Source organism: Melospiza melodia, chromosome 4, assembly GCF_035770615.1.
Source record: "Melospiza melodia melodia isolate bMelMel2 chromosome 4, bMelMel2.pri, whole genome shotgun sequence".
NCBI classification, from domain to species: Eukaryota; Metazoa; Chordata; class Aves; order Passeriformes; family Passerellidae; genus Melospiza; species Melospiza melodia.
The window spans coordinates 7,323,937-7,350,479 of NC_086197.1; the positions used below are offsets into that span (position 1 = coordinate 7,323,937).

Genomic DNA, 26,543 nt, shown 5'->3' on the forward strand with positions numbered 1-26,543 from the left:
CCTCTGTTGAGCTTGTTGGTGCCTCACAGCTGGGCAGACCCTGCAGTTGCTCCTGGGTGGGGGAAGCAAGGCTGGGTGACACTGGCTGGTCCATGGCTGGAGCAGCATCTCATGGAATACAATGACATGCTTCACAGCCACTGCTGGACACTGGCAGGTTGGTCCAGGCTGAACAAAAGCTCCACTGAAGCCATGGAGCAGCTGAGCCTGGCAGAAACAATAGTGATTTTTTAAATTTCTCCCAAGTAACTGTGAATGAGATGTTTTCTCTGTAATGGACCCATTAGATGTTCAATGTTCCATTCCTGTGTTGGTGTATGTGGTGAGAGGTCAGCAGGACAACTTAAATTGCTGATGCCAATGCTCTGCAAAGCTTCAGGAGTTACCTCACAGGAAAGGAAACAGCTTTCTTCCTTCACCGATGTTTTAGTGGGATTTTCATCAGCCCCTTCCCTCCCCACCCCCTGTGATTTTGAAAAGTTCCAGGTGTGCTCAAAATTAAGGGTTTTTGACAAATTTTAGCAGAAGAACTGCAAAACATACTGAATATCTTCATCCCCATTTAGCCAGCTGTAAAGAACATTCAGCTCTCAGCATATGCAATATGAATAAACATGTGTCTTCAGCTTATCTCTCTCCTGACAGCTCATGGATAGCTCCCCAGCCTGTATTAGTTTAAATGCAATTTACTCTGGAAGACTGATAATAGGGGTATTGATTACGCAGGCCTTTGGAAATCATACCCTCATTTCCCTCTGTGGAGGGCAATGATTGCCATTCCCAGTTCATTTTCTCCTGAGGCTGGAAGGACTTTGCTGTGGGAGTCTTTCTCCTGAGGCTCCTCACCTGGCACCTGTGCAGGGCTCAGTTACAGGGGTCCAAGGGCACACGGGGTAAAACTAGCTCTCAGTACATGGGGTAAAACCAGCTCTCAGCACTGCTCAGAAGCCACCAGGCAGCTCAGAATGAGGGGATGTGCAGCACCGCTGTACCAGGAAAGCATCTCCCCCCCAGCTAACCTCCTCAGGACACACAAGTACCTCTGCTGTCGGCAAGGTCACTCCTGACTGTCCCAGGGTGACATTATGATGCTTGTATCCCCAGTTGTTGCTCTGTTTATGCTGGATATTATGTTCTGTGCCTTCAGGACTGGCTCTGAAGAGTGAAAGTTTTGTTTTGTTATCAGCCACTCCCCCATGGCTGGTGGGACACACAGACAGGGCAGTACATGGTGCTGCTTTTCCTTTTTTGCTTTGCTCTTGATCTTGCTTCTGCTTTGCTCTTGCTTTTTGCTTCTGCTCATTAGCTAGTTTAGCTAAACAGTCCAAATTTTTCCTGGACTGTTTTTCCTTTCCTTGTTTTTGAACCACTCGAGCCTGCTCCGGACTGGGACCTGGGAACACGGAGAGTTTGCACCCTGTGGCCCAGCGGGGCCTACTCTGGGCAGCAGCTGCCCCAGCGCCGCAGGGACTGAGAACAGAGCGACCACCCCCAGAGAGACTTTCTGAATTTGTCATCTTTTTCAGAGCAGTGACAGAGTGGTGTCATCTGGTATTGTTCATTTTGTGTGCTGGGGGTGCTGTGCCTGTTAAATAAACAGGTTCTTTCCACTTCTCTCTGCGGAATCCTTCCCAGTTGCGGGGAGCAGCTGTGTGGGTTTGCTTTCTGGAGTGGCCCCCTTTTGGAGGTTTTCTCCCAAATTTTTCCTAAACCAGGACACTGACCCTCCACAATCTTGGGGACACTTTGCTCCCAGCAGCTATTGCCCCCTGCTTCCACCTGTCCCAGCTTCTGCTGATGCTCCTCCCCTGCCTGTGCTGAGGAACAAATCTGGACAGGCTGAACCATCCCTGCTGGGTTTCATTAATTTCCACTCCAGCTTTTCCCAGACACAGCTTTGCTTTCTCTAGAGCTGCTTGACCAGATTGACCTTCGGTGCACGGCAGATCCCCTTGGAGGCTCTCCACGTTCCCTGTTTGGGCTCGCTCTTGATCCCTGCCTGCAGCTGTGCACCCTACTTGACCTCTTCAAATCCTGCTCCCTGTGACCCTCACTGATGTGCACGACCTGCCAGCTTGCTCTGCACAGCTTGCCTCGCTGGAATGTTCTCCTCTGGCAGCTCCATCCCTTGAATACCGTCTGTAAGCATGGGGGTTGTGTCCATTCTCACCCACGGTGAGCTCTGGGGAGTTTGGAGCATGCAGCACACCTGGGAGCTGCTGAGACTCTGTCCGAAGTTTCCCTCATCTGTCTCACAATCGTCATTGGGGACCGCTGAAGAAAAGACCCTTGTCTGAATTTTCTGGCTCTGTAGGAGAAAGTTACATGCCAAGGGTCCCGAGACCTGAGAGCATTGCTAAGCTATTGTTCACAGGTGTGTTTGCTGTATGCTACACTAAACCCAATGAAAGAAGAAGGGGGCACCTTGTCTTTTTTGCAACAATATCCTTGGAAGTTGTCCCACCTCTTGGCCTGGCTGGACTTCTCCTGAGATTTGGGTGATCCCTCACAGATGACTCCTCACCTGTTTTACCACCACCGTGACAGACAGACTGAGATGTAAGAAGCCTCTCCATCAAAAACCAAGACATGAAACCCCTATGTGAAAAGGCCCCCCTGACTCTTTCCAAGGACTGAGACTGAAACCCCCAACCCGGGGAAGGTGTGTGGGGGAGGCAAGCTGACCAAAGCAAGATGGATGATGCAGGTGTGAGCAGTGGGCCAAGAAGACAATGGCTCTCGCCCACTGCTGAGAACATGGACGGTGTGTACCCTTCTCCAAATACCATTATTTTTCCCCAAAAATACAACTGATTCGGTTTCAAGATTCACCCCTTCCCCCATCAAAAAAGAATGTAAGACTGTGGATGAACTGCAACCCTGAGATCTCCCTGGACATGACCTGGTGAACTCCATTGGCTGGACATCAAAGGACTTCGCCGTTCTACGTTTGGTAACTATATACCTTCCCTTCTCTTCCTCCCTCTTTTTCCTTATTTTTCCCTTTTCCCCAATTCCTCTCCAGCACATTTTGCTGTGGTTATTCAATAAAGGTACATTTGTTTTGATTATCATTGCAACCCCCTGTGCCGTGTTGGTGTTTTTTGCACTCTGAGATCAACCCATGAACCATCACAAAACCCGTTCGTAAGGAAGGATCGTGACAGAGCTGCTGAGCCTGGACCAGCACCACTCTTGTTCTTAATGGAGCCAAGCCAGGGTGCAGAGCAGAGGCTCTTCACCCCTGAATCTGAGCCCAGCTCAGGATTTCCCTCTGAGATGCTGATCCTGCCTCCTGTCCGAAATCTTTTCAGTTCTGCCCTCACAATCAAGGGCAACCTTGAGATTATCTGCTTTGCCACCTTCACCCTGCCTGAGATCCCTCTGGCTCTTAAGCTGAACTCCCCAGCTCTGCACACCAATTTTTTTTTTATTTTCTGCCCCTGTTCTCTTCAATTTCCATTTCCCAGCAAACGCTCTCCCCTCCAGGTTTGACTTCTGGGTTTGCTGGAGCCTAAGCTGAGAACTGAACCCCTGAGATACAGCCCTGCAGTCTGACACCAGAAGTTCTGTAAGCCATGGATGGCAGTGGTGGACGCTTTTTGAGGGAATTGGAGAGGCTCTGCAGAGCAGTTCAACAGAGGCACCCCTTGGAGGCTGGAAGGATGGATTTGGTAGCACACCTGGCTCTCCTGGTCCATTTTTCATTTATCCATTTACCTGGTGCAAGACAACATGTAGGTATTGTACAGAAAGTGTGTCTGCAGGAGGTGGGCTGGTGGGAATGCTCCTAGCACCACATTCACTTTGGAGCAACACCAAATGTGTATTTTTTTGGTAAACAGAGAACTTTTCAGCAGAAGAGCTCTTAGCTCGTGGTTCACTGGTTGCTCAGTGAGAGCACAGACATGAATTGTTCTGTTCTGTTCAGTTCTGGGGTCCCCAACTCCCTTTTGGTACAGCAATCTCTCCTCCATCTCTCCCCATCCCATGGTGACCAAGCCCAGCCATGTATTTGCAGTTTGCAGCTGTGCTCAGGATGATCAGAAGTTTCAAACAGGAGCCTGGGAGGCACACAAAGAGCAGGATAAATCTCTCCTGTCAAGAGAGTGGCTTCACACTCCTCATCTCCCCTGAGCCACAGGCTGGGAAGGGGGCAATTCTGTGCTTTGTCCCAGTGATATAAATCCCACTTCAGACACTGCTTGGCAGGATCCTTCTGAGTTCATCCAAAGCTTTGGACTTCCATAATTTTTAATGCCAAAAATGTTAAAACATCCCATTTGCAATTCTGTAAATACTTGCTGGGCTGGACTACAGTCTCGCTGTAGTAAATCAGGATTTATTTCTGAAAGAAAACACAGTCCTAACACTGCAATTTGGAAAAATTAAGGTCTTTCTAGAAGGCATATTTGAGCCCCCTTCAGCTCAAATTAATTTTAAATTATTATTCAAATTCAATGTTTTCACATTTTCTCACTGTGAAGGACTGGATCCTGCCAGTCCTAGTATAAAACTCCACTCAAGTTCAGCCTGGTCTCCAGTTGTTTGTCCGCCCTACAGAAAACATGTTGTTTTTTTTTTTTTATTTTGGAGAGGAGAGACACATCACCCCATAACATAACCTTCAGAGCCACTCAGAGGACAGTGATCAAGTCACTTCTGAGCCCTTGTATGAAGGAACATTTTCCAGCTGCTTCACTGCAGGCATGGAGAGGCTGGGTGAGAAGAGGAGATGCAGGGATCCCTCCTTGGGCACTCACCAAGGGCATCACTGAGCCCATGCCAGCTCTCCATGCCCAGCAGGACATGCCCTATAGACAACTCCAAGAATATATTCACTGGGCAGCTCCTGCAAGGGTGTAGGGAGGGCAGTGGGGTGGCAGGGCAATACTCACCCCTGTGCTCACCTCCAGGCCAGCACTGGCTGCTACTGCCTTCCACAGGGGTGGTTAAAAATGCCTCTGGAGCAGAGCCTGGTGCTCTGCAGGCCTGGAGCTGCCTCTCCTGCATGGCAAGGACAGCTGCTGGCACCCAAACATCTCCATTTACGGTCAGGGCTGCATTTCTGCATCAGCCCTGGAGCTGATGTTTCCAAAAGGATCCCCAGTTCTGGCAGTGGAGCAGGGCTGGACCCCATTCTTCTGCAATTATTGTGGCTTCCCTGGGGAGACTGAGGCCATCCTGGGGCTTGTTTATCCACACTGAGGATGGGATATACTGCTGGTCCTCATGCAAAGCCTGTATCCAAAGTTAGGCAGCTCCTCCTGATGTAGGCAGGTGCCAGCCTCAGCACCACCTAAAGGTGATGGCAGTTTCTCCACCAGCCCAGGTAACCACCCTGCTCACTGGCATTTAGAAGTGAGGAAGTAAGAAAAGCTCCATGGATTGCAATTTCTTGATCATGAGAAGTACTGAAAATACTGCAAAAACTCCAACAGATTCTTGGGAGGGAGAGCAGACTGTTTTATTTGTCCCTCCAGCCATAATTAATGGTGCTATTGCTCTCAAAAGTGCCATTGCTTCCCCAGGACAGTGAGCCTCAGGCTGGTGCCAGTGGGGCTGATCCCAGAGGAGTGAGGGACACCAAAACTGAGCTCCAAACTGAGCATCCCCCTTGGGATAGCCACGCTGGCGACAAGGTGACAGCCACCCATGTGGCAGTGAGTTAGCAGCCCACAGGGCACTCTGCCAGCTCACAGCTCCAGTGTCTCCCAGTCTGGCTTGGAGGAGGCTCCTGGGCATGAGATGCTGCACCAGGCAGGCACACTGCAAACAAGTCCTGGGCTCCTGGAAGACTCCTCACTCACTCAGAGCAGAGCTGATTAAGAGGGATGTTCAGTGCATCCTGTTAATTTTGGCTGTGCATGTACAGGTGTCACTGTGCTTCTGCATGCACCTGCATGGCAGCTGGGAGATGGAAATGCTGCAGGAAGAGTTACTCAAGAAATGTTCACATGGAGATAGAGGTGGTTAATCATCAAAATACCTACAGGTTGTGCTGACCCCGTCTCTCCCTGTCTTAGTGCTTCCTGGGAAGGAGGTCAGATACAAATTGCCCAGTTATTTCCCACAATGGAATTGCAGAGCTTTCAGACCCCACAGACAGCTCTGCTACGAGCCTCAGATGAGCTCCATTTCTGCAACAGCTCCTCCAGAGAGAATGAATTAAGAGGCTTAACACTTGTGGATGACAGTTGCCTGAGCTGCTGTCAGATAACAGGCACAGCCAGTGCAGGAGCCAGGATCAAGCCAGGCTGCCTGATTCAGCCATCCCAGAAAAAAAAAAAGCCATGTTTATAAAAAACCCACATGGAAAGGAAGGAATTGCCAATTACACAAAAGTCTTTAAATAAAGCAACACAAACCTTTCATGTGCAGCAGGCAAATGATACATGGTCACTGGGAAATAATATAACTGATAGGGAGGCTGTGAGTGGGGAATGGAGGAAATCCATTTTCCAGAAGTATGAAAATGGACTTGCTCACTGGAAAAGATTAGCTGGATAAAGCCAAACACTTAAAAAAAAAAAAAAAGAACTGTGCTAGAAACTAAATATGCATCAAACAGAAACAGGAAAAAACCCCCCAGATTTTAAGATCCAAGGAGCCACACTCTGTTCCTGATCAGAAAAAAAAAACTGTCCAAAAAACCATGCTGTATAAACTTGCCACACACCCCAGATCTTCAACAGGCATTTATCAAATGAAACACACACCAAATGCAACTCTTCTGCCTAATCCCAAGTCAAACAGCCTTTGAGTTTCAGACCCTCAGGAAGAGATTTCCATATGATCCTCCTCTGTCTCTGTTTATGATTAGCCCTTCTAAATTTCAGCATTTATCTGACAAAACACATTGGGGAGGGTTTTCTTTTATCCACAAATCCTCTGTTTCTGCTTTTCCTTAGCTGCTGCTGCACCACTCTGCAGCTGCTTGACTTGGGAGGACAAGATTTCAGTCAGGACCCTTTGTTTGAGTGAAGCCAGGATCTCTTTCCTGATGATGGTAACCCCAAGCCTTGCATTATGTGCCAACACTGGAGCAAGCCAAGATTCACAGAATGGGTTATAAATGCTGCCTCTGGGCCAAAATCTCACTTTTGGGGGACAGTAATGCAAATAAAACCTATGTGCCTGGTGGGTCCAACTGGCAATAGCTGTGTGGCCCGTCAGAGGGTTTTTTGCAGTTTTGGGAGGGAATTTGTGGTGTTGAAACATTTCAGTCTGGCCTGGCAGAGCTGTCACACTGAGCCACTGCTGACTCCTGTGAGCAGAAGCACCAATTCCACTCCCTGTCCTCCTGCAGCCTGGCCCTCATTACCCACCAATTGATATGTTCCAAATGACAGATTCATGAACCCCCACGTCTGATCACAGCTAATCCACAGACAAAAAAGGAGCACATTTGCTTAACACACTGCTTTTTGCAAACACCCTGATTGTTCCCAGATGCATCTGGCTTTGCCCAGCAGCACTTCAGGCAGGATAGGAAATAATTTCATCTCCCCAGAGTCACTGGCCAAAGCTTTTTCAAGATCTTCTGCATCCCTTTGAGGGAGCTGCACTCAGCTCTCTCCTTCAATCAGACCCAGCTTCTTCTGCTGCTTTTTCTCTACACCAAAGAGGAGTACCCCAAAGATGAACAGAGGGCTGGAGCATCTCTCCCATGAAGAAAAGAGAGCTGGGGTTGTTCAGCCTGGAAAAGAGAAGAGTCCAGGGAGACCCCACTGCAACCCTCCAGTACTTAAAGGAGGATTATTAAAAAGAGGGAGAGTTACTTTTTCCATGGGCAGATAGAGATGGGAAAAGGGGGCATTGTTTTAAACTAAAAAAAGGGAGGGATTTAGATTAGGTGTTGGGAAGAAATTCTTTACTCAGTTCTAGTGAAAGGTGGCCCTGCCCATGGCAGGGGGAGTGAAGCTAGATTGTCTTTAAGATCCCTTCCAACCCAAACCTTTCTGTGATTCTATGAAAATACAGCAGCAGGATCCCTGAACCCTCCTCCAGGCAGAACACCTGATATCACACACACAAGCCCTGAAAGGCAATGTAAAGCCAGACCCAGGTTAGGCTGTTATTTTGATCTCACCTGTGGAGAGAAATCAAATTTACTGATTACTAGCACTCTTTCCTAAACTTTCACAGGAATGGAAAAGCTTTCAAGAAAGGTTGAGGTTGGTGTAAAGGAGGAAATTTCACATGAGAATTTAAGGGACAGACTCCTGAGCAATTCAAGCCAATGCAGGTCTAGATCTTGAGGCCCAACCAAGCTCTTTCATGATAAAACCCAGCAAACCAGCCCTGTGTTCCAGCCCATGGTAAGACACCCACAGAAAACCACAGCTTTGAAGTGACAGCCAGAAGCTTGGGCTCGGATGAACACTTTATTTACAGCTTCTAGTTCCATTCAGCTACAAGATTAGGTAACACTAATAAAAACAACGGTGCTCAGAACTTACAAAACAATTTTTATCTGAAATCTCATGATAAGATACAAACAATATGGGTCAGCTGGTGAGATTTCCCCTAGCAGAGTGCATGCTGCTCCCAGAGGGAGCTGAGCCCACTGGGACAAAGAGCTGCTCATCTCTTTGGGTAACCTCAGTCCACTTCTGCAGAGTGGAGCAGCTCCAGAACCACCCAACACTGGTGGCTTTGCCTGTGCTTTACAGGCAGGCAAACCAAAGTGCTGTGCCCATGTCTGCAAAGAGAATCAATACTGGAGACATCCTCAAGTCCAAAACATCCACCTTCCTCTTCATCTGCTCCACCCAAAAGCGATTTCACCCTGACTAGAAGCTGCCTAACAGCATTGTCATTAGGCCAGAGAAGCATCTGAGATGCCTCAGTGGATATTCCTGTATAAATGGGGGCATGGGGGAGCTCAGAGATCTGAGTACTGCATGCAACAGAGGTTACTGCTTTTTCTGGGCATGAATTTTTCATCATCACCCTCCCGGCTTCCCCCATTCACACATTACTTGAAAACAGTAAAACGATTTGTTGTACTAATAAAATTCAACCATGGGTCACTTGCAAACTAGTTAGTGTGATTTACAGAGCAATTTGCTTCCTCTATTGATTACAAGGAATTCCACTGAAGGTGTGATCAAACACTTAGAAAAACATGATATCACGTGGCATCATTCCTGCTGCCTTGGAAGTGGACACGCTTTCCCAGACCAGCCTCCTTGGCTGTCATCCTCCTGTGGTTTTTTAGTGTCATTGATCAAACCCCAAATAAGTAGGTTGGCCAGGGCAGCTCTCATAGATTTCCTGCAGTATATTTTAAGCTGTGATTATTAATATACCGAGCAGTGATTTAGCAGAGCTGTTCTCCAATAGTCCCTTTTAATTTTTAATTGAACTAAGAAAAATTAGAAAAGGCATTTAGATGACACAGGAAGCCAAGTGCTGTGTCCTTGTGATGAAGGTGACTAAACTTCCCCCCCAGCCAGCTGCAGAGCATCAGAGAACCTGGTGCAGCCTATGCAGAGACCATTGGTATGGTGTTTTGTTTTAATTAGTCATCCTCATTTAGCTGTTCTCCTTCCACCACTGGCCTGACTCATGGTTATCCAGGCACTCTCTGAACACTCTGTGTGTCAGGGGCAGCTGAAGGATTTCACCTCCTAGATGACTGTGAAAACATTACCCATTAACAGTTTTGTAATGGTATTTTTAAGCAACTTTCCAGAACGTGAGGCTGAACGTGCTTCCTGTGATTCAAGTCCTCTCCAGCCATCCCCATTCAGGTGCTGGGCAGGATCCTGCCCCCCCTCCCATCTTATCAGCTGTAGCCAGGGCATTTGGGTGCTATGGGAAGTTTCATTTCCTGCTGCTTTGGCCGCCTGTGGCTGCCTGTGGAAGCCTTTGTAAAAGGAAAGACATTCTTCTAATTCTTGCTGTTAACCCGTTGGGGATCTCTGAGACAGGAGCCAAAATTGTCAGGAAATTGTAGGATGCTACAGCTTTCACCAGCCATTCCTGACAAATCCACCACCAGACTCTCATTGTTTCCAGCCTTCCTTCGTTTTTTTTTACAGTAAAAAATAAGGCAGATGGAACATGGACTAATTTTAATACATATTTGTGTTTGACACATGAGCCTACAAGAAATCCCTGCCTGTGGCATGACCACCACAGCATCTTCTGCTGCCAACCACATTCACAGAGCATGGGCACAATCCCCTCTGATGTGTAGCCCAGCAATTTAGGATGGCAAGCAGAGAACTGGAGGTATTTTAAGCAGATGCAATGCATTTCTCATAGCTAAGCAGTGCCTCAAAAACATAGTTAAGAGATATAATAACAGTGTCAAAAATGACCAGAGGTGCTTTTCTATCTCATTGGCAGGGACTGGGACAGTTTTGGCACTGCATAAAGTAAAAATGTGTCTTCAATTAGTCCTTCCCACAGATATGCCTCTGCAGATCCTTCCCAGGCAGCCCTGCTGCAGCTTCCCTGAGCTCTGCAGGCAACCACAGCGTGAGGCTGCTGAGAAAACCAGCTGAAAACCCTTTACTGTCCCCACCCTGGTGAAAACCCACAGCTCTAGCAAACTATCAAAAGATGAAATGTGCAGTTCCTACCTGAACAAGGAGCTCCAGCTTCCTGTCATCAAGGAGGTGCACTTGGCATCTGCGACCCTCTGTCATCTGCAAGGGAGAAGAGGAACACGTGTCAGGGTGTCTGGAGTCACAGCTGAGCATGTGGCTGCTGGCTTCCCCCAGCACAACTTGGAGCCTTTCATTCAGTGCAGTCCTTTTGGTTTGTGTTTACTCCTTCCTTTTTAAATTAATCCCCCTTCTTTTGGCACCAGGGTAAAGAAAAGGCTGGAAGGAGAAAAAGAGAAGCCACCCTGGGAGCTGTCACGGAGCGGTGTTTGGTGCCTGCTGGGATGCAGCTGCCAGGAGGAGGAGGGTGCTCCAGTGTGCACAGTGGGGGCAGGTTTGCAGCACAGGGGCCCTGATGTTTCACACTGAGGCCTCCAGCTCTGCAGCTGGCTTGGCTGGCAGAGGAGACATCCAGGCAAGCTTCCCCAAGCCCCTCACCAGCAGAGATCCAGCCAGGCCACAGGGACTGTGGGGCCAGGCTCCTCCCTGGCTGTGCTGATGCTGCTCCCTGGAGTGGCACCAGGGGCTTGTTTGGCCCTGAATCCTGAAATGGGCTTGTCCTACTTGGAGTATCCTATTTAGGATGTACCACAGGAGCCACTTCTGACATTGCTGTACTGCTCCAAGGTGCTTCCACACCAGCAGTTTATGACAAGAGTTAACAAATAATATCATTGAAACTATTATGTGTACAAGGCTTATATGAGATTTCCAAGGTCCATGGATTAGGGTCCTAAGAAATAAATGGGCTGTGGTCTGAGGAACTCCTCTACAGAGCATCAAGCCCTCTCTTGCACAGAGCACCGTGAGTGAGGAGCAACTTTGCTCTGCAGAGTTACAGATCCCAGCTCAATCCCACAAAGCCCTTCAGAGACAGGCACAATCCCACTATGTTAATGGGATATGGGCAGCCTTAAGCCTCTTTGGCTCTTGGAAATCCCTTTCTCAGCACGACTTAGGCAGCACACAGGCAGCCCCCCAGCGTGGGCTCACCCTACAATGCTCATGCACACCTGGACCCACGTTGGCACAGACCCAGAGCAGCCCCACAACTCAGCTTAGCCCCCCAGGGACCCACAGCTGCAGCCAAGGCACCTTCCTGTGCTTTGCATGGATCCCCAGCTCAATTTAATAATATTGCTTGCCATGGTGAGTCTAAAGTATCACCAGAAGGGAGCAGTCCACAGGATCTGGGTGGGAGGGGGTCACAGGCTGCTGGAGACAAAAGTGCTGCAGCATCCTGGGCATTCCTGCCCTCATCCATCACCTCTTCCCACCAGTGCCAAGCTGAGCCCCTGACACAAAGCTGCCTTGCAGAGAGTGGGAACTGTGCTTGGGGGGTTAACTGAGGACAGCTCAGCTTTTTGCTTCAGCTCTGCGGGTTAAAAATCAGCTGCCCCTATGACTGATGGGGCTGGATGTGTTGGCATGCAGGAGGCAGTGGTGGTTGCTCCACCATCAGCTTTGCCCATTTAGGATTCCAGGCACTGTGTGGCTATTGCCACAGGATCTGCAACCTCAGCCATCTCCAGCAGCATCATCCTCATCCTGCTATCTCTCAGCACAGGAGCCCATCAGCCTCTTCTGGGTGCTTCTGTCCTCCCTCTTGACAGCTCCATCCCACATCCATCTCTCCCTTTCCTGGTATCAGACTGAAGTGAGTCTTACCCAGCCCCTTCCACAAAATAGAGATTCAGGAATTCCAACAACTCTGTTGAACCTTAAGCTGGCCATTGAAGAGGCAAAGTTTATTATGAGAAAAATTCTGTCAAAATGAGCTTTTCCCTTCAACTCATCCACAATTTACAATTCTGGAAGACACAATCCCATGTGGTTCACACAGAATTTTTGTTATTCACCCCTTTTTGTTATTCACATCAATGCATCTCTATCCTGCACACAAAATAACATCACCTTCCTTCTCTTCTTCCATCAGCACAACTGGAACCCTGGCACTACAGCCAAAGGAAAGCCTTGTAAAACAAGGCTTCTCATAAATGTCAACCAGTTACCGCCATGGCAATAAATTGTCTTACGAGAATTTCCTCCAGTAAGAAATGTTATGCAAAAAATAGCTTCTCCTAAGGTCTATTACTTGGTGAGCGAGATTTTTCACTATTAAACAGCTTTCAGCTCAGTTGTAAAAATATGCCAGAGGCTCACAGAAGGGCTTTGCAATGGTTTTTCCTGCTTGGAAGAGTTGTGTGGGTCATGTTCACACAGGCAAGAAGAACCACAAGCTTCCTTCACTGGGCTTCCCCAGCAGATAAAACTCCGAGTGCCTGAGCTGTGCTTTGACATCTCCCTCATCCCCTTACTGTCACATATCCACTGCATCTCCAAGATGAGGAATATGCAGTGATATTCCAGCTTTAATATGAGTTTACCCAAGACAAGAGATAAAGCAGTGAGTTCACTGTGGCGATGGCAGGGATGGAACACAGTCCTGCTTTCGTGTGTTGTGCTCCATTGGCTATAACAAAGTTGAAATATGAATAAAAGCATGTGAAAGGGGGAAGAGGGAACATTTTCTGAGATGTCTGACTTTGTGCTGTAGTGTTTCAGCAAAGCACTATGGAGCTTCTTTAGCTCTCTGTACTTTTCCAGCCCGGAGTTTCATAACCCCTTAGTGCTTTCACTGCTAAAAGAAATCCCAAATGCAAACAGCTGGGAACATGAATAAATATCTGAATAAAGCAAAGCTCTGAAATGCAGCACATGATGGTTGACTAATTGAAAGGCCTTTCATGAACATCCCTTGAAGCTCAGCAGGTCCACAGGTTGGAGATCTGCTGCAGCATTTCCTTCCCCCAGCCATGGGGCTTTTCATTTGCCTTAGAAATGAGCAGTGCTTTCCAAGAGAAAAGAAAAGAAGGTAGAGACAGGCTTCCTACTTGATACAAGTTAAAATATGATGGTCCTGCCCTCCCTCCTTTCTGCTTTATTATTCCACCAGGTGTCTGAAGCCCACATTATGTGCTTTTTTGCATTGTTGGATCAATACAAACTCTGCTGGTTCGTCAGAGCAAGGAACGGGAGCATTTCAAAGCACAGCAAGAAGGCCCTGATTTAGCACAGCCTGTCTGGGTAAAAGATGCTGCCTCTGACACTGTGCAAATTGGCTGCTCTGCACTATCTGCTGCTCTGCCGTGCATGGGGCTGTGGCTGGCTCCTGCAAAACCAGCCAGGGAATGCTTTCTGCTTCCCTGAGCAATCAGAGAAGGGAAATCAACACCAAAGCCTCATGAATGGGAGCAGGAGGTCACCAAAATGAGCTGAAAGTTTGGATGGAAGGAGGGAGACCACAGGACTGAATTGAGGTTCTCCCTTCCCAAGGCTCTTACCCAGAGAAGGATGGGGAGAACTAAGCTAAGAGGAATTTGAACTAAAGAGGCACGAAGGCATAACTTTTCCTTCACCTTGAAAAAGCAAAATCCCAGCAAAGGCGCAAGAAACAATTGTTGAGCAGACTTCCTGACGAAGAGGGGGACACTCGATGTGGCAGGGAAACGGGGGAGTTCAGTCGTGGTTTTCACAGTGAGCTCAGTGAGATTTCCTGTACCAACACAGTCCCCCACTTTCCTTCTGGAGGTCAAGATCCCTCTTCCCTAACTCCAGAAACCAAAAAGCCAAGTTCAGCCTAACAGCTGAGATGCCCTTTATGCTCAAAGGCAGAGGGAACACTCAAACATCTCAAGTGAGGTGAGGCAGCTGCTAGAGGGGTTCCATGGCTATCGCTGCTGCTCACTCAGCTGCAGCTCTGCCAGGATGCTGTATCCACAGCAATCCCTCAGATTTCCAAAGCTTCTCAAGACATGTGAAGAGGTGGGAGTGTGTTACACACTCCTGAGTGCTAACAGTTCACCCATATGGCAGCAAGCTGCACGGGCAGGGTGTGAATATGGGCCACGATCATCTCATGGACCACACTTAACACAAGCTCAGATGGAAAATTTGCGCCAAAATGCAGAACACATTTTTTCCCCACCCAAAACAGCTCGGCAACTCACATTTTTATTCTGAAAATCTGCCACTTCTTTTAGTGCCTGCTCATGCAGCATGACCCCCCAAAGAGCTTGAAGAACTGAGCATGAGTGCTTTTAAGAAGCTCTGTCATTTATACATGTGAATATGTAAAGATAATATATCTTCAATACCCAAACACAGATACTGCTTTTAAGGCACATGAAGACCTGAAGCAATGTGTCAGTGTGGCTGAGGAGCTGGAGCAGCCTGCAGGAGGGCTGACTGTACACAAGGCATGCATTCTTTCTCTGCTCCTTGGCTTCTGCACCTTGAGGACAGAAAATCTGATCCTGACCTTTGCAAAACATTTTGAGGTCCATCAGTGACAGCAATTCCTGACATATACGTTTGTTTACTCTAATACAGAGATGCTACAGAAAGGAAATCTGCCTCATGGTTACTCATGGGATCTTCTGAATTGCAGCTGTTTTTCTCAAGGAAAGGACGTTTTAGTTACCTTTATCACAAGACTTTAAATCTCCTTTGGAGGCTTCTACCCAAATATTTACACAACGGGTTTCCTAGGGAAGGCAGGCTGGTGGTTATTTTGCTTTGTGCCATGAAGTGCTCTGATGATTGCCCTCCTCTCTATTCATCTTCACTGTAACTCAAACATTGTCTCAGAGAATCCTGTAAACTGTCTGTGACACAACCCCAAAACCTCCACAACGCTCAGCTAATCCCTGTACATCCAACACTTTGTCACTAAATTATCACAACTGCCCACAGAGCTGCTCCATCCAACACAAACTGCCAAGGTGATGGGACGAAACAGCTCCAAAGAGAACCTTCCCTTTCAGAATGAAAAAACCCTCCTGGTGAAAGCACTGTCACACTAAATAACTCAAAGGCACCAAATGCAAATGCTATTTACAATGTCAGTTCTATAAATATCTGTGGCATGTTTCATTAGCCAATGACTGCAGGAATAAAGAAGAATACAGCATTTTCTTCCTTGAATCACATCAGAAATTATAATTGGAGGCAATTACTGTGCTGAATCCACAAAAATCTGTGTCACTATGTCCACTGTTTGGACAGAGCTGCTGAAAGCAGATAGAGAGAGATGACAGCCCACTGATTACAGTAAACTCTTAGATTAAACATCCTGCTCCCACTTGACCACTTCTTACCGCCTTCTCATCCTGGCAACTCCTAAGCTTGTTGAGAGAGAGAGGGAGGAAAAGCAGTGTGTTTTTGATGTCTGCACAGCTTTGCACATGTGGCAGCACTTCACTTTGCTGAACTGGGGCCAGTCTGGCAAGCAGCTGCCTGTAGCACTGACCAGCACTGCCTCTCCATGTGCCTGCGTCCATCTGCTGTCTCCTGGCCTACACTCACACTTCAAGACCCTGGAGGAATGGACTATCTTTATTTTTATGCCATGTGTTTGCAGAGCATCCTTGCTGTTGCTGGTCTGCATCTGCACCTAATGAATGTTACTGAGGGTGGCTGGGATGAGGGTGGCTGTGAGTGTGAAGAGCTGAGCCATAGGGCTGACCCTTGATGGGAACCTGGGAGAGGGGACATGAGGAAGAGGAGGAGCACTGGCTGGGCTCTACCCTTGGGGCTTGCTTGTTTTTGCAGGCATAGAGTCACAGAATCATTAAGGCTGGAAAGACTTCCAAGAACACCAAGCCCAATCAAACACCATCATGCCCACTAAATCACATTGTGCAGCGACACAGCTACTGCTTTTTCAAACACTTCCAGGGGTGGTGATTCCACTTTCCTGGAGAGCCTGTTCCAATGCTTAAATCTGGTCATTTAGGTGTGAATCTACGGGAAAGATACCTAATGAAGAGGAGGAAGATAACTTGGTGCAAATCTGGTTCACCTGTCCCAGCCATGGGACTTGCCCAGTGCCCTGCACTGGTGAGCACATCACCATGGTCTGCAGCACTGCTCATGCCATCCCCTAGTCCAAGCCCAAAGCCCTCACACTCACTTCCCTGCTCTTCCTTTTCACTAAAATGGGCAATATCTGAGGCATCTGTGCCTCAGTGGCTTGAAGCTCTGAGGATGTGAGACAGTCTGAAGAAACTGTTATTTCTCAATACAGTCCTCATTTCCACTATTTATTTCGACAAGTCTTTCCTAGATAAATGATGAATAGTAGTTTGTGTTATTGCTTTTTTTTCAAAAAAGGCAGAAAAATTATTTTAATTTGGCTCCTTACTCCTGGCTTGTGAGCACAGGTCCATGTAGCCTGTCCTGTCTGCCAACACAGTTCAGAACATGAGCTGAGCTTTCTGAAATAAGCAGTACAGAATCCCAGAATGGTTTGGGTTGGAAGGGACCTTAAAGACCATCTAGTTCTAACCCTTGTGCAACAGGCAGGAATGCCACACACTAGATCAGGTTGCTTCAGAGCCCCATCTAATCTGGCCTTGAACACTTCCACAAACTGGGTATGAAGAAGTAGGAACCTGCTAAACACCTTTTGTGTGTGCCCATTAGGCACTTTTTCCTTCAAATTTGTTCATGCTATTATTTCTTATGGGAAAGGCTATTTGGTACTCTGGAGCAGGTTAGCTGTAAGCCAGTTCTTTTTTCCCCTGGGAAGGGTATCCCAGCTCTATTCTCAGGCATTTGTCACCTTCTAGCACTACTTTGCTAAGAAAACCAAGATGTTGCATATTCAAATAAATAGGAACAACCTTTTAAGTATTCCATTTCAAGGGAACTTGGTGGCAAATGGAGCTTTGAAACTGAGAAGAAAGGCCACAGAAATATGCTGTAGAAATGGACGACGGCAATACGAAGAGAAGTAGCCAATGGCTGATGCATAACCAGACCTCACCTTCTAAAGCAGTGTGTTTCACTGCTATGGACATGCTTTGAGGTTCTGAAATACATGTACAGTCCATAGCTGGATTGACTGGCCAGAAAACAGCAGCTGACAAAGGTGCAGCACCTCCCACGGGTTTGACAGCACCACAGGAACGTATCGCGTGCGAGGCCTTTGGCTTTCCCTGCCAGCTTCTTTATCCCACTCCTTGAAAAATTAATGTCCTTTCCAAAGGATTAGTGAATGGAGGCAAAATTGTCAAAACCATGGTTACAGATACAGCTCTTAAAGTCCTCTCCTACCCCACATGAAGGGAGTGGTGCTTGGCATTACCCACTGCATGGGGGAACTGCACAGGGATCTGTGTTTCAGAGGGGTGACATCAAGTGATGCGATGATTTCTGCCAATGCTCATTTGTCAGGAGAGGGGAGAACAGCCTCAGTAATTAGAAAGCAACAGTCCTCCTGGAGAAGGGAGGTGGGACAGTGTCAGCTGGGGTGTCACCCTGTCGGAAGCACCGCTGGGACGGATGGCGCGACCCAGCCATTGTGTGGATGCCGACACCGAGTGATGGGAGAAAAATTAAGGCAAGCTGCAGGCTGAGTGACCTGGTGACTTCCCTGTTTTGTCTTAGGAGCTGACAAAAGAATTCCTGGCCTGCCCAGGGGCTCCTAGCTTCCTTCACACACAGCGCTTTTCCAGCCTTGCTCGGGCTCGGCATCACTCAGGGACATCTGCACAGGTTATTTTTCATGCTTCCCCTAAACAGCACTCAGCAAAAATGCTCTGATTCAGCAAAGCCCATAGCTGTGTCCATAAATCCCCTTTATTTCAGTGTGACATAAGCAAGTGTTTAAGTGGCTTACTGTATCAGGGCTGAAATGAAAAACCGTCTCCTACGGTCCTTAAGTCCATTTACAACATCAAGCAATAACTCTCAGGCGAACTTTAAAGCCGGGAATGCCGGCGTCTTAACCTCAAAACACTTGGTGCTTGAGCTGTGTAGTCAGAATGAAATCTAATTCCAGCACCACGTTTTAAACCGAGCAGGGCATTACCCAGCAGATGTCTGAATTACTGCTCTGAGCGTGGCCAGCCCCAGTGGCCTGCTTGCAGTTATATCCTGAGATAAGAGAGCCCTTTCCTGGACAGACCGGCTTCCTCACCAGAGCGGAGGCTGGGCTGGCTCAGGTCACGTATTGTTTTCTTTCTTGAAAATAATACAGATCTAAATCTGCTCAAATACAAAGGGAAGCAGAAATTCTTGCACCCTCCCTGCCCTGTGATGTTGAGGCAGGAGGAGAGGGCATTCCCAACGCAGACTTTTTACTATGTTTGACTCCTCTGCCCCTGTAACTCTGTCCCTTCCCTTTCTTGGCAAGGAAATAAACCATTTGCCACTATAAAAATATACCAGCTTCCAAGAATGATTCCCACTATTTACAAGGCAGGAGTGGAGAGTGCAGGAGTTCTGATATGGTTGGTCAGAGCATCCTCTGAGCTCTGGAGCTGGGGCTGACCACAGGGAGGTTACACAGTCTTCAGTATTATTTGTTATTTTTAGTCTAGAGTATTCACTGGTCACAGATGTCTTAAACTTGCAGATTTGAAACACCTTCACACAGCAGAAGTGTGTTTTGATAAACCTTGACTCAGCTGCTCAGTTGTGCAGGTGGTTCAACATGGTCACCTGCTTTGGGGACAGCATTTTTTGGTTAAGCACATGCCAGAGCTGTTAAAACTTTGCCTCAAATTGGGATATTGTAGCTGCCTTCTCCACTTTTACTTGGGAAGCCCAGGTTGTTCCTACAGCCTTTCTGCATGTGCAGCAAGCTGGCTGCACCCACCAATGGATATAAATAATAAATAATAAATGATAGTGCAAAAGAGGCAGCCCAGCTGCTCCTCCTCCCCCCATCCTGGGGCTCTTCCCTGCTGGCTGCACTGTCAGGCAAATGAGTTTGGAATGAGCAAAAACAGTCCTCCTCATACCTCTGTTAATAAGACAACAGGTAGACAATCCTCCTTGCTGCCAACTTCCCAGTTAACACCCAAAATAACTTGCCCTGTACATAAACTTCTCTTGATCCAACTCAGCTCACCCAGACTCTGAGAACATCTTTATTTGGTGATCTTTTCTTTTTGTATTTCCCCCAGGGTGAACTTATTTTCTGGATAATAATCCCTCTAAGGCAAGTTCTGCAGTATCAGCCCATGTTTGAGCATTGCATATGAGAGCTGTGATCCATCATTTGGGTTGCCAGTCCCTAATGCAGCCCAAAGAAATAAATATCAACAGCAGAGCTAAAATGGGAGGCCCAAAAGGAAGGAGGAAAAAGGATCTCTGGTGTCTTTGCACAAGGACAAGCAGAGTGGTCCTGGCACAGGTGCTTCAGCAACTTTTGAGCATAGCTGTGCTTCAAGAAAACTAAGATATGCCTGGGAAAGGTCTTGCTTCCCCTGGAAGAGCTCTGTATTCACTGTTTGCTATGCACAAAGGACACAAAGAGAAAATTATGTAAATTATCTACGAGGGAAATCCTTTACCAATGAGGGACTTGAAGCCTTTATAACTCACAAAAACTTCTTTGCAGGGACTCCTGGTCACCTTCTGGTTCATTCCTTTCCATATTCTGCAGCAAGCATTGTGAGTCATCATATGATAATGACCATGTGGCAATAAAGTACATGGCAATAGGTGATTATTATTATTATTATTTTTCCCAAAGGTATTATCATGTCTGTTAGTCTCTCCTACATCTGACATGTTAAATTCCTTTTAAATACACATAAAATTTTAATTTTTTGTACAGTTTCACACTTGAAACGTGGCATACTTTCAGCAAAATGTTCCAGATATCACTTGTTTGTGCATGCAGACAGGGTGTAATTACATGAGAGCATCCAAGTCTTCTGGGAACACATTCACAAGAGGTTTTGTTTAGTTAGAGAAGAAAACAGGACAATTTATTTGCTATTGAAACTAATGTGATTTGCCAGAGGAAAGAAAAATCAATGTGGGTTCATAGAAAGATGACCAAAGTGACCCAAGGCGGTGGGAGTGGTAGTATGTGTGAAATATTTCTAAAGGACAAATGAAGATTTATGGCTTGAAGTGTCCTTTTGGTGCTCATTGGGTGTTTTGTACCTGGTGTGTCACTGAGCCTTGGGAGGCGTGAGGGTGCTGGCCTGATCAACGGGGCCAAGGCACTGGGCACTGCATCACACAGGTGCTGCAACACAGCAGGTCAAGGGACAGCACTGAGCACTGTTATACACAGCACATAATGGAAAACACACTTACAAAAGCCATTCCAGATGTGAAAAAACTAAAAAAAAAAAAAAAGGCTAAATGTTAATCTGTGTACAGAGCTGTTGGTTTTGCTGGTTTTTTTTTTCCCCCTTCTTGTTTTGAATAACACTCCAAGAACTGATATGCTTCCAGTGGGAAAATATGTCACCGGGTTGTTTCCAGCCACTGCTAATCAGCAGCTCTGACACACTCTTGATGTTGGGAGCCAGGGCTGTGGCTGTGCCCGGGCTGGGCAGCTGCCAGCAGCTCTGCCTGAGCAGCAGCAGCAGCTGACAGGGTCAGAGCAGGGTGGGCAGCAGCCCCCAGAGCTGGGTTTCACAGGCAGGACGGCTGAGATGCAGAGCACATTCAGATGACAAGCAGCTGACTCATCCTCAGAGATGCAGGTGTTTGCAGAAACCAGCCCTGCTTGCAGGAGTCTGGTTTGGTGCTTTCTGCTCCCACTTTGCTCCTGAGTGCACCCATTGCTGAGTGGGGCTGCAGGGCTGGGACATCTCCCAGGGCTCTGCCTGCACCCCTGGATGAGGGGTACAGAGGGGTCCAGCCTGCTCTCTCCAGCCCTGATTGTCCGTATTTAGCATGCCATGAGATGCCCTGATGCAGAGATGGCCTTGCTGCACCAATAGCCAAAGAATTCTCCATACAGGTGGGGCAATATCCTGGCATTAGTCAGGCTGTGACTGGGGGTACAAACACTTGTGTTTCTGGGGAGGGCCAGGGCTCAGACTAGTCCCACTTGGGGCTCAAGCAGGGAAAACTACTTTCAGGACACAGCCTGTGCTTTTATAGCCCCATTCACAACCTGACTGTCACTGCTCCACCTGTATTGAGAATTCTTTGGCTATTGGTGCAGCAAGACCAGGTCATCTCTGCATCATGACATACTAAATATGGACAGTCTGTAACCTCTGCAGAGGAGAGACCTGAAATAAACACTTCAACACAAACCTTTTTTTTTTTATGCCTCTGCTTTTTAAGAGCCAGGGAAGGATGTTCCTTTCTGGAACTAAACTCAGCAGATCTTTAGTACCATGAAGAATCAATGCAGAAGAGTTAAGGATGGGAAGAGAAGAGGGAACAGCCTGATGCAGTGTCTGCAAACTCAGCAGCTGAATCTGATACCCCTGAGCCCTAAGCTCCCAGGATTCAATAGATTCAATATTCATTTTGGAGCAGCCTTCTGCCATGTACACAGTCAGCTGTGCCTGTGACAGGGGACTGAGAAAGCGAGGACACAGCCCAGCACTGTTGGATGTGCAGATTTCCCTCAGAACTGCCATCAGCATTCCAGAAGGCACATTCCATGGTGCAACACAGAGGCAAAGCTGACTTGGTGCTATCTGGCAGCTCTCCCTGGTCTTGGTGAGGAATAAGTCAGTTTTCCCAATTCCCACCACCTCCTGCAGCACAAGCCCAAGTGACACCTTCATTGACTGCATAACCACCCCAGCAGGGATGCAAAGCATCCCAAGGAGCCCAGGCCACTTCAGATATAACTTTCTTCTCTTTTGGATTTTGCAGTTCAGAGTTGAAGAAGACGATGGAAGTCACCTCCAGATTTATTTTCCAGCACGCTTCCTAGCTGGGGGAGGATGTGTGTGTGCACAAAGGAAGCACTGTGTTTGATTACACATCCCCTAAATCATCCCTGTCCCCTTGTGTGCCCCATTTCACCAGGAAATGAGTGTGTGAGCACACACGTGGCAGCCACGTGTTGGGATGATGAGTGTCTTCACAAAGCCCTGGCTGGGGGCAGCCAGCACAGACATCCCCCATGCACAGCAAGGACAAAACCACGCTCAAATGTGGAAAAATCCACACTCCCCTCTCTAGGACAGGGGCCACGTTGCAGATTTTGTGCTGCCTTTCCAAGCTGCTCACTCGATGCAGCAGCTTTCCATCCCCTGCTTGTCCTGCACAAACCCAGGGCCAGCCCGTGGCTGCCCCACTGTCTGCAGAGCCCTTTCCTGCCTGAAATGTTTCAGCTGGAAGGATGGGATGCCAGCAGTGCTCACAGAGTGTGTGTGGCACAGCTGCAGCCACGTTCAATCCCACACGGCCAGCAAACCCAAACAAGGGTGGGTTTATTTTGATTGGGAGATCTGCAGACTTCTAAGAAGAAAAATAAATAAATAATCCAAACACTAGAGGCTGAGCCTGGTGGGTTGGCAAGCCCAACAGCCATTGTCAAAATGTTAGGGATCACGTGTGGAAGTGTACATACAAAAGGATTTCTCTAGCCAAAATGGGAATATCAACCTCTTTTTGGTTTGCAGCTTTCCAGGAGATTTTCATTGGACCTTTTTACAGTGAATTTAAGTAACAAGAAGTCAACTTGCCGACCTCTTTTTTTGCCTCAATGACTTTTGCCAAAGATTACTACACTAAATCATACCTCACCCCACCAGTGCAGGCAGAGGGTAAAAAGATAATTTACCTGCCCACTAATGATCTTTTCTTGAGTGTGGGGACACAGCAACTGTTCCACACTGCATGAAAATGTCCCAGAGAAGCTCAGGACAAAAGCAGAAGTGTTGTCTATCTGTTAGGAAAGGAGCAGAGTGGGCTGTACACAAGAACATTGTTGGTGGCACTGGGAATCAGATGGTCCCAGCTCCTGTGGCCTCCTCCCACTTTAAGGCTGGGCAAGGGCTGGGTGGGCACCTCATCCACAGAGAGACACCCAGGGCATCTGGCACCAGACTTGGGGCCTCAGAGGAACATCCCACAGCCATGAAGCAGAGGTGCACTGGGAAGGAGAGGTACATCAAGGTCTTCTATTTTTTCTGGCAGGCATTCTACTAGAGGCAACCACAGGCAAGGAGCAAACCTTCAGGCTGACATCCACTCGTGAGCAGGTGGGGTGCAAAGGTGACTTGGAGCACAGGAGACAAGATCAAAACTTGTGTGCTTGCAATTCATCAGCATGAAAGTGCTCCCAGAAGCTCAGAACTGATCAAATATCTGTCTGGGGTCCCTCCTCGGTGTCAGATCAGAGAGAAAAGCAATCAAAGTCATTTTTGGTCCTTGACAAGGTTCATCCCCTGAAAAGAAGACAGGGGCTCCAGCTCATTGTGCAGCCTCACCAAATTGTGTCTTTCTAGGACATGGCACATATTGAGATTTACAGGAGGGCTAGGGATTAAGTTTTTATAAGTCTGTGAGGGAGCAGAAGAAATATCAGTGGATGTTGCCAGCTGCAGTGGTCCCTGAGGCCATGCTGGGCCATGTACTGCTGGCTTAGGGAACCTGACAGAGGCTGGGACAACCTGGGATTTGGAGCTGGAGGAGGCTTGTAAGCAATTCCATCCCAGCTTAACCTTGCCAGACGTTGCTGCCTGCTGTGCTCTGCTTGCCCTGGGGCTGCAGGGCAATTCTCTCCTCCAGCTGCTGCAAGGAGCAAGCCAGCAAGGATGGCTGGAGATTGGCATTGCTGAGTGGCCTTGGCAGCCAGCTGTGCACCCCAGCCTGTGATGATGAGGCATGGGGATCATCCCAGGGAGATGCAGGTACCTCTCATATGGCTGACCCCATAGCACATTCCCCAGCTTCCCAAGAGATGGGCATTTTTGGGATGGCTCCCACCTAGATGGAGATTCTGGACGTAGATCAGAGTAGCAGAAACCTCGATTTCCTCAAACACAGAGAGTTTTGAGTAAAAGACACCCAAGTTTCCTAGGAGCCGAGCCCAAGTGTGGCCCTGTGCATCACAACAGCCTTTGCTTGTCCCAGCAATCCAGCTCACAAGAAGTGGGTCATACAGAGCCTTTCTGCATCTTCAGGGGACACCACTAAGCTCTGACCCCAAATTTGGTTAATGCTGGATCAACAGGCTCCTTAATACCTTCCCCACGTGTCACCCCCTTTGCAGTGCATGACCCTTCCTTCACAGTGCTGACAGACTGCAGCTTGAGACTTCAGTGACTCCCCAGCCCCTTTCCATTCTCCCTAATAAACCATTTTCTCCTTCATCCACACCTGCAGTTTTACTTTGGCTTTGCTGTTAAGCTCAAAACTGATCCAAGCCTTCTGCCATTGCTCACACAGTAACAGCAGCAACCAAGGGGGTCTGTACCACTGCAATTACCCGTGATGTGTGGGGCTAGATTCCATGACTTTGGAAGTCTTCCCCAGGCTTATGTCCCTCTGAACACCACCCAGTGCACTAGCTGAAGCTCCTGACCTGGCTGAACAGTTTGACAGGATCTCTCTGCACCAAGTGATGCTGCAGTGCTGTAGGGCCCTGAGCAGCCCAGTGCTGTAAGCACAGGTATCATCAAATATCAAGTTGCATTTTTAATGCAATAACCAGTTCAGACATGCAACAACAGGACCACCAGAAATAGTCTACAAGGAGACAAGAGTAGCTTGCCCAAAAGGGTTGTGAGCGGCTCACTGGTGCGTCTATGCTCAAGATGAGAGATCTCTTATTTTTAGCCTGGGCATTTAGAACAAAATTCACTGAAGAACAAAATGCTTATTTTTCACATGCATAAATCCACATGCTCTGCTCCACTGGTGCACTTCTCCCTTCTGTGGAAACTGATCACACAGCATGATGGATGGGCAATGCCAACTCCTTCAGCCTGGTTGGTCCTCTGAGGGACACAGCTGACCTTAGCAGAGGCACAAGGTGGTGCTGAGCTGAAGATCTTCCAAAACATCCCCTCTTGTACCAATGAGCAATAAATCCTTGCCTCCTCATGCTTCTGCCACAGCTCCTTGCTCAGCAGCACAGCTGGGCTGCAGAAACCACCCCTCCTGCAGAGCGTGGCACATACCTGCCTGGCAATGATGCTTAAAACCACCTTCAAATATTAATATTTAGAGGAGAACAGGCTGTCTGTAACTTGTGCCAGGAGGGTCGAGCCCAGCAGCAGCTCTGAGCCACAAGGCTGAGCCTGGCCAGGGTCAGCATCACGGTCCGAGTGAGAGCACAGCCAGCAGCCCCCAGCGGGCTTCTGCCACCACCCCAAGGAGAAAGGGACCAGCCAGAGGGGTTGAGCTCCCTCGGGAATTCTCTGGTGCCTGGCAGGCGATTCCAGGCAGGGAAGATGGCACACACACCCACGCCCCTAACAGACCCCTCCATGCATGGGGTGGGGATGTGCATCACCCCCGGGCACCGATCCGGAGGGAAGCGGGTCCGAGACACCCCGATATCCATCTGGAGCTGGGCAGAGCCGGAATCCAGCCCCTCCCGATACCCGAGGCACGGGAAAGCCCGGCTCAGCCGAGCCCATGGATGCAGCGCTCCGGCACAGGCACCACACCCCCTCGGCCGCTGGAAAGGGCGAGCGGTGCCGGGGTTTTTGTTCAGGACAAGGTTTAAAAACCCCAAACCAAACCAGCGAGCTGGGAGTTCAGCTTTCCCTGCGACCTCACTTGCCTGCGAGAGATTTGCTAGATAGCTCCGCATCTGTGTGTGCCGTATTGCTAAACCGCTGCCAGCGCTATTATTAGAAACAATTGTCTCTCCTGGAAATTTTATGGAGAGGTTTGAAACAACTTTTCTGCCGCTCTCCCCAGCAGCCAGCGGTAACAATGCGGCCAAGAACCCTCCTTACGCCGAGCCAGCCTGCAGGGCGTGCAGATGCACTCCCATACGGGCACAGTTTGGAAGCAGAGCTGTGCACATTTGTCTTTTCCAGCCCTGAATCTGGAGCAACTTTTCTATTCCCGACTCACGAAAAGGTGCGCATGGGGGGAAAGGAAAACCAAGCCGGGGGGCTTTCCCCTCAGCGAAGCCCCCGGCCGTGCATTAAACTTGCTGCAGCCATTTGGGAAGGGAAG

At 48.3% G+C, this 26,543-nt stretch overlaps 1 protein-coding gene across 6 annotated transcripts in view; it reads right to left on the reverse strand.

Moving 5' to 3' along the window:
• Positions 1-26,543, reverse strand: part of FRMD4A (FERM domain containing 4A) — a 372,584-nt gene that overhangs the window by 121,072 nt on the left and 224,969 nt on the right. For all 6 annotated transcript variants that reach the window (XM_063153752.1, XM_063153753.1, XM_063153751.1 and 3 more), the window contains one exon: positions 10,596-10,661. In XM_063153752.1, coding sequence (XP_063009822.1) covers positions 10,596-10,661 — 66 coding nt within the window. The remainder of the gene's footprint in view (positions 1-10,595; positions 10,662-26,543) is intronic.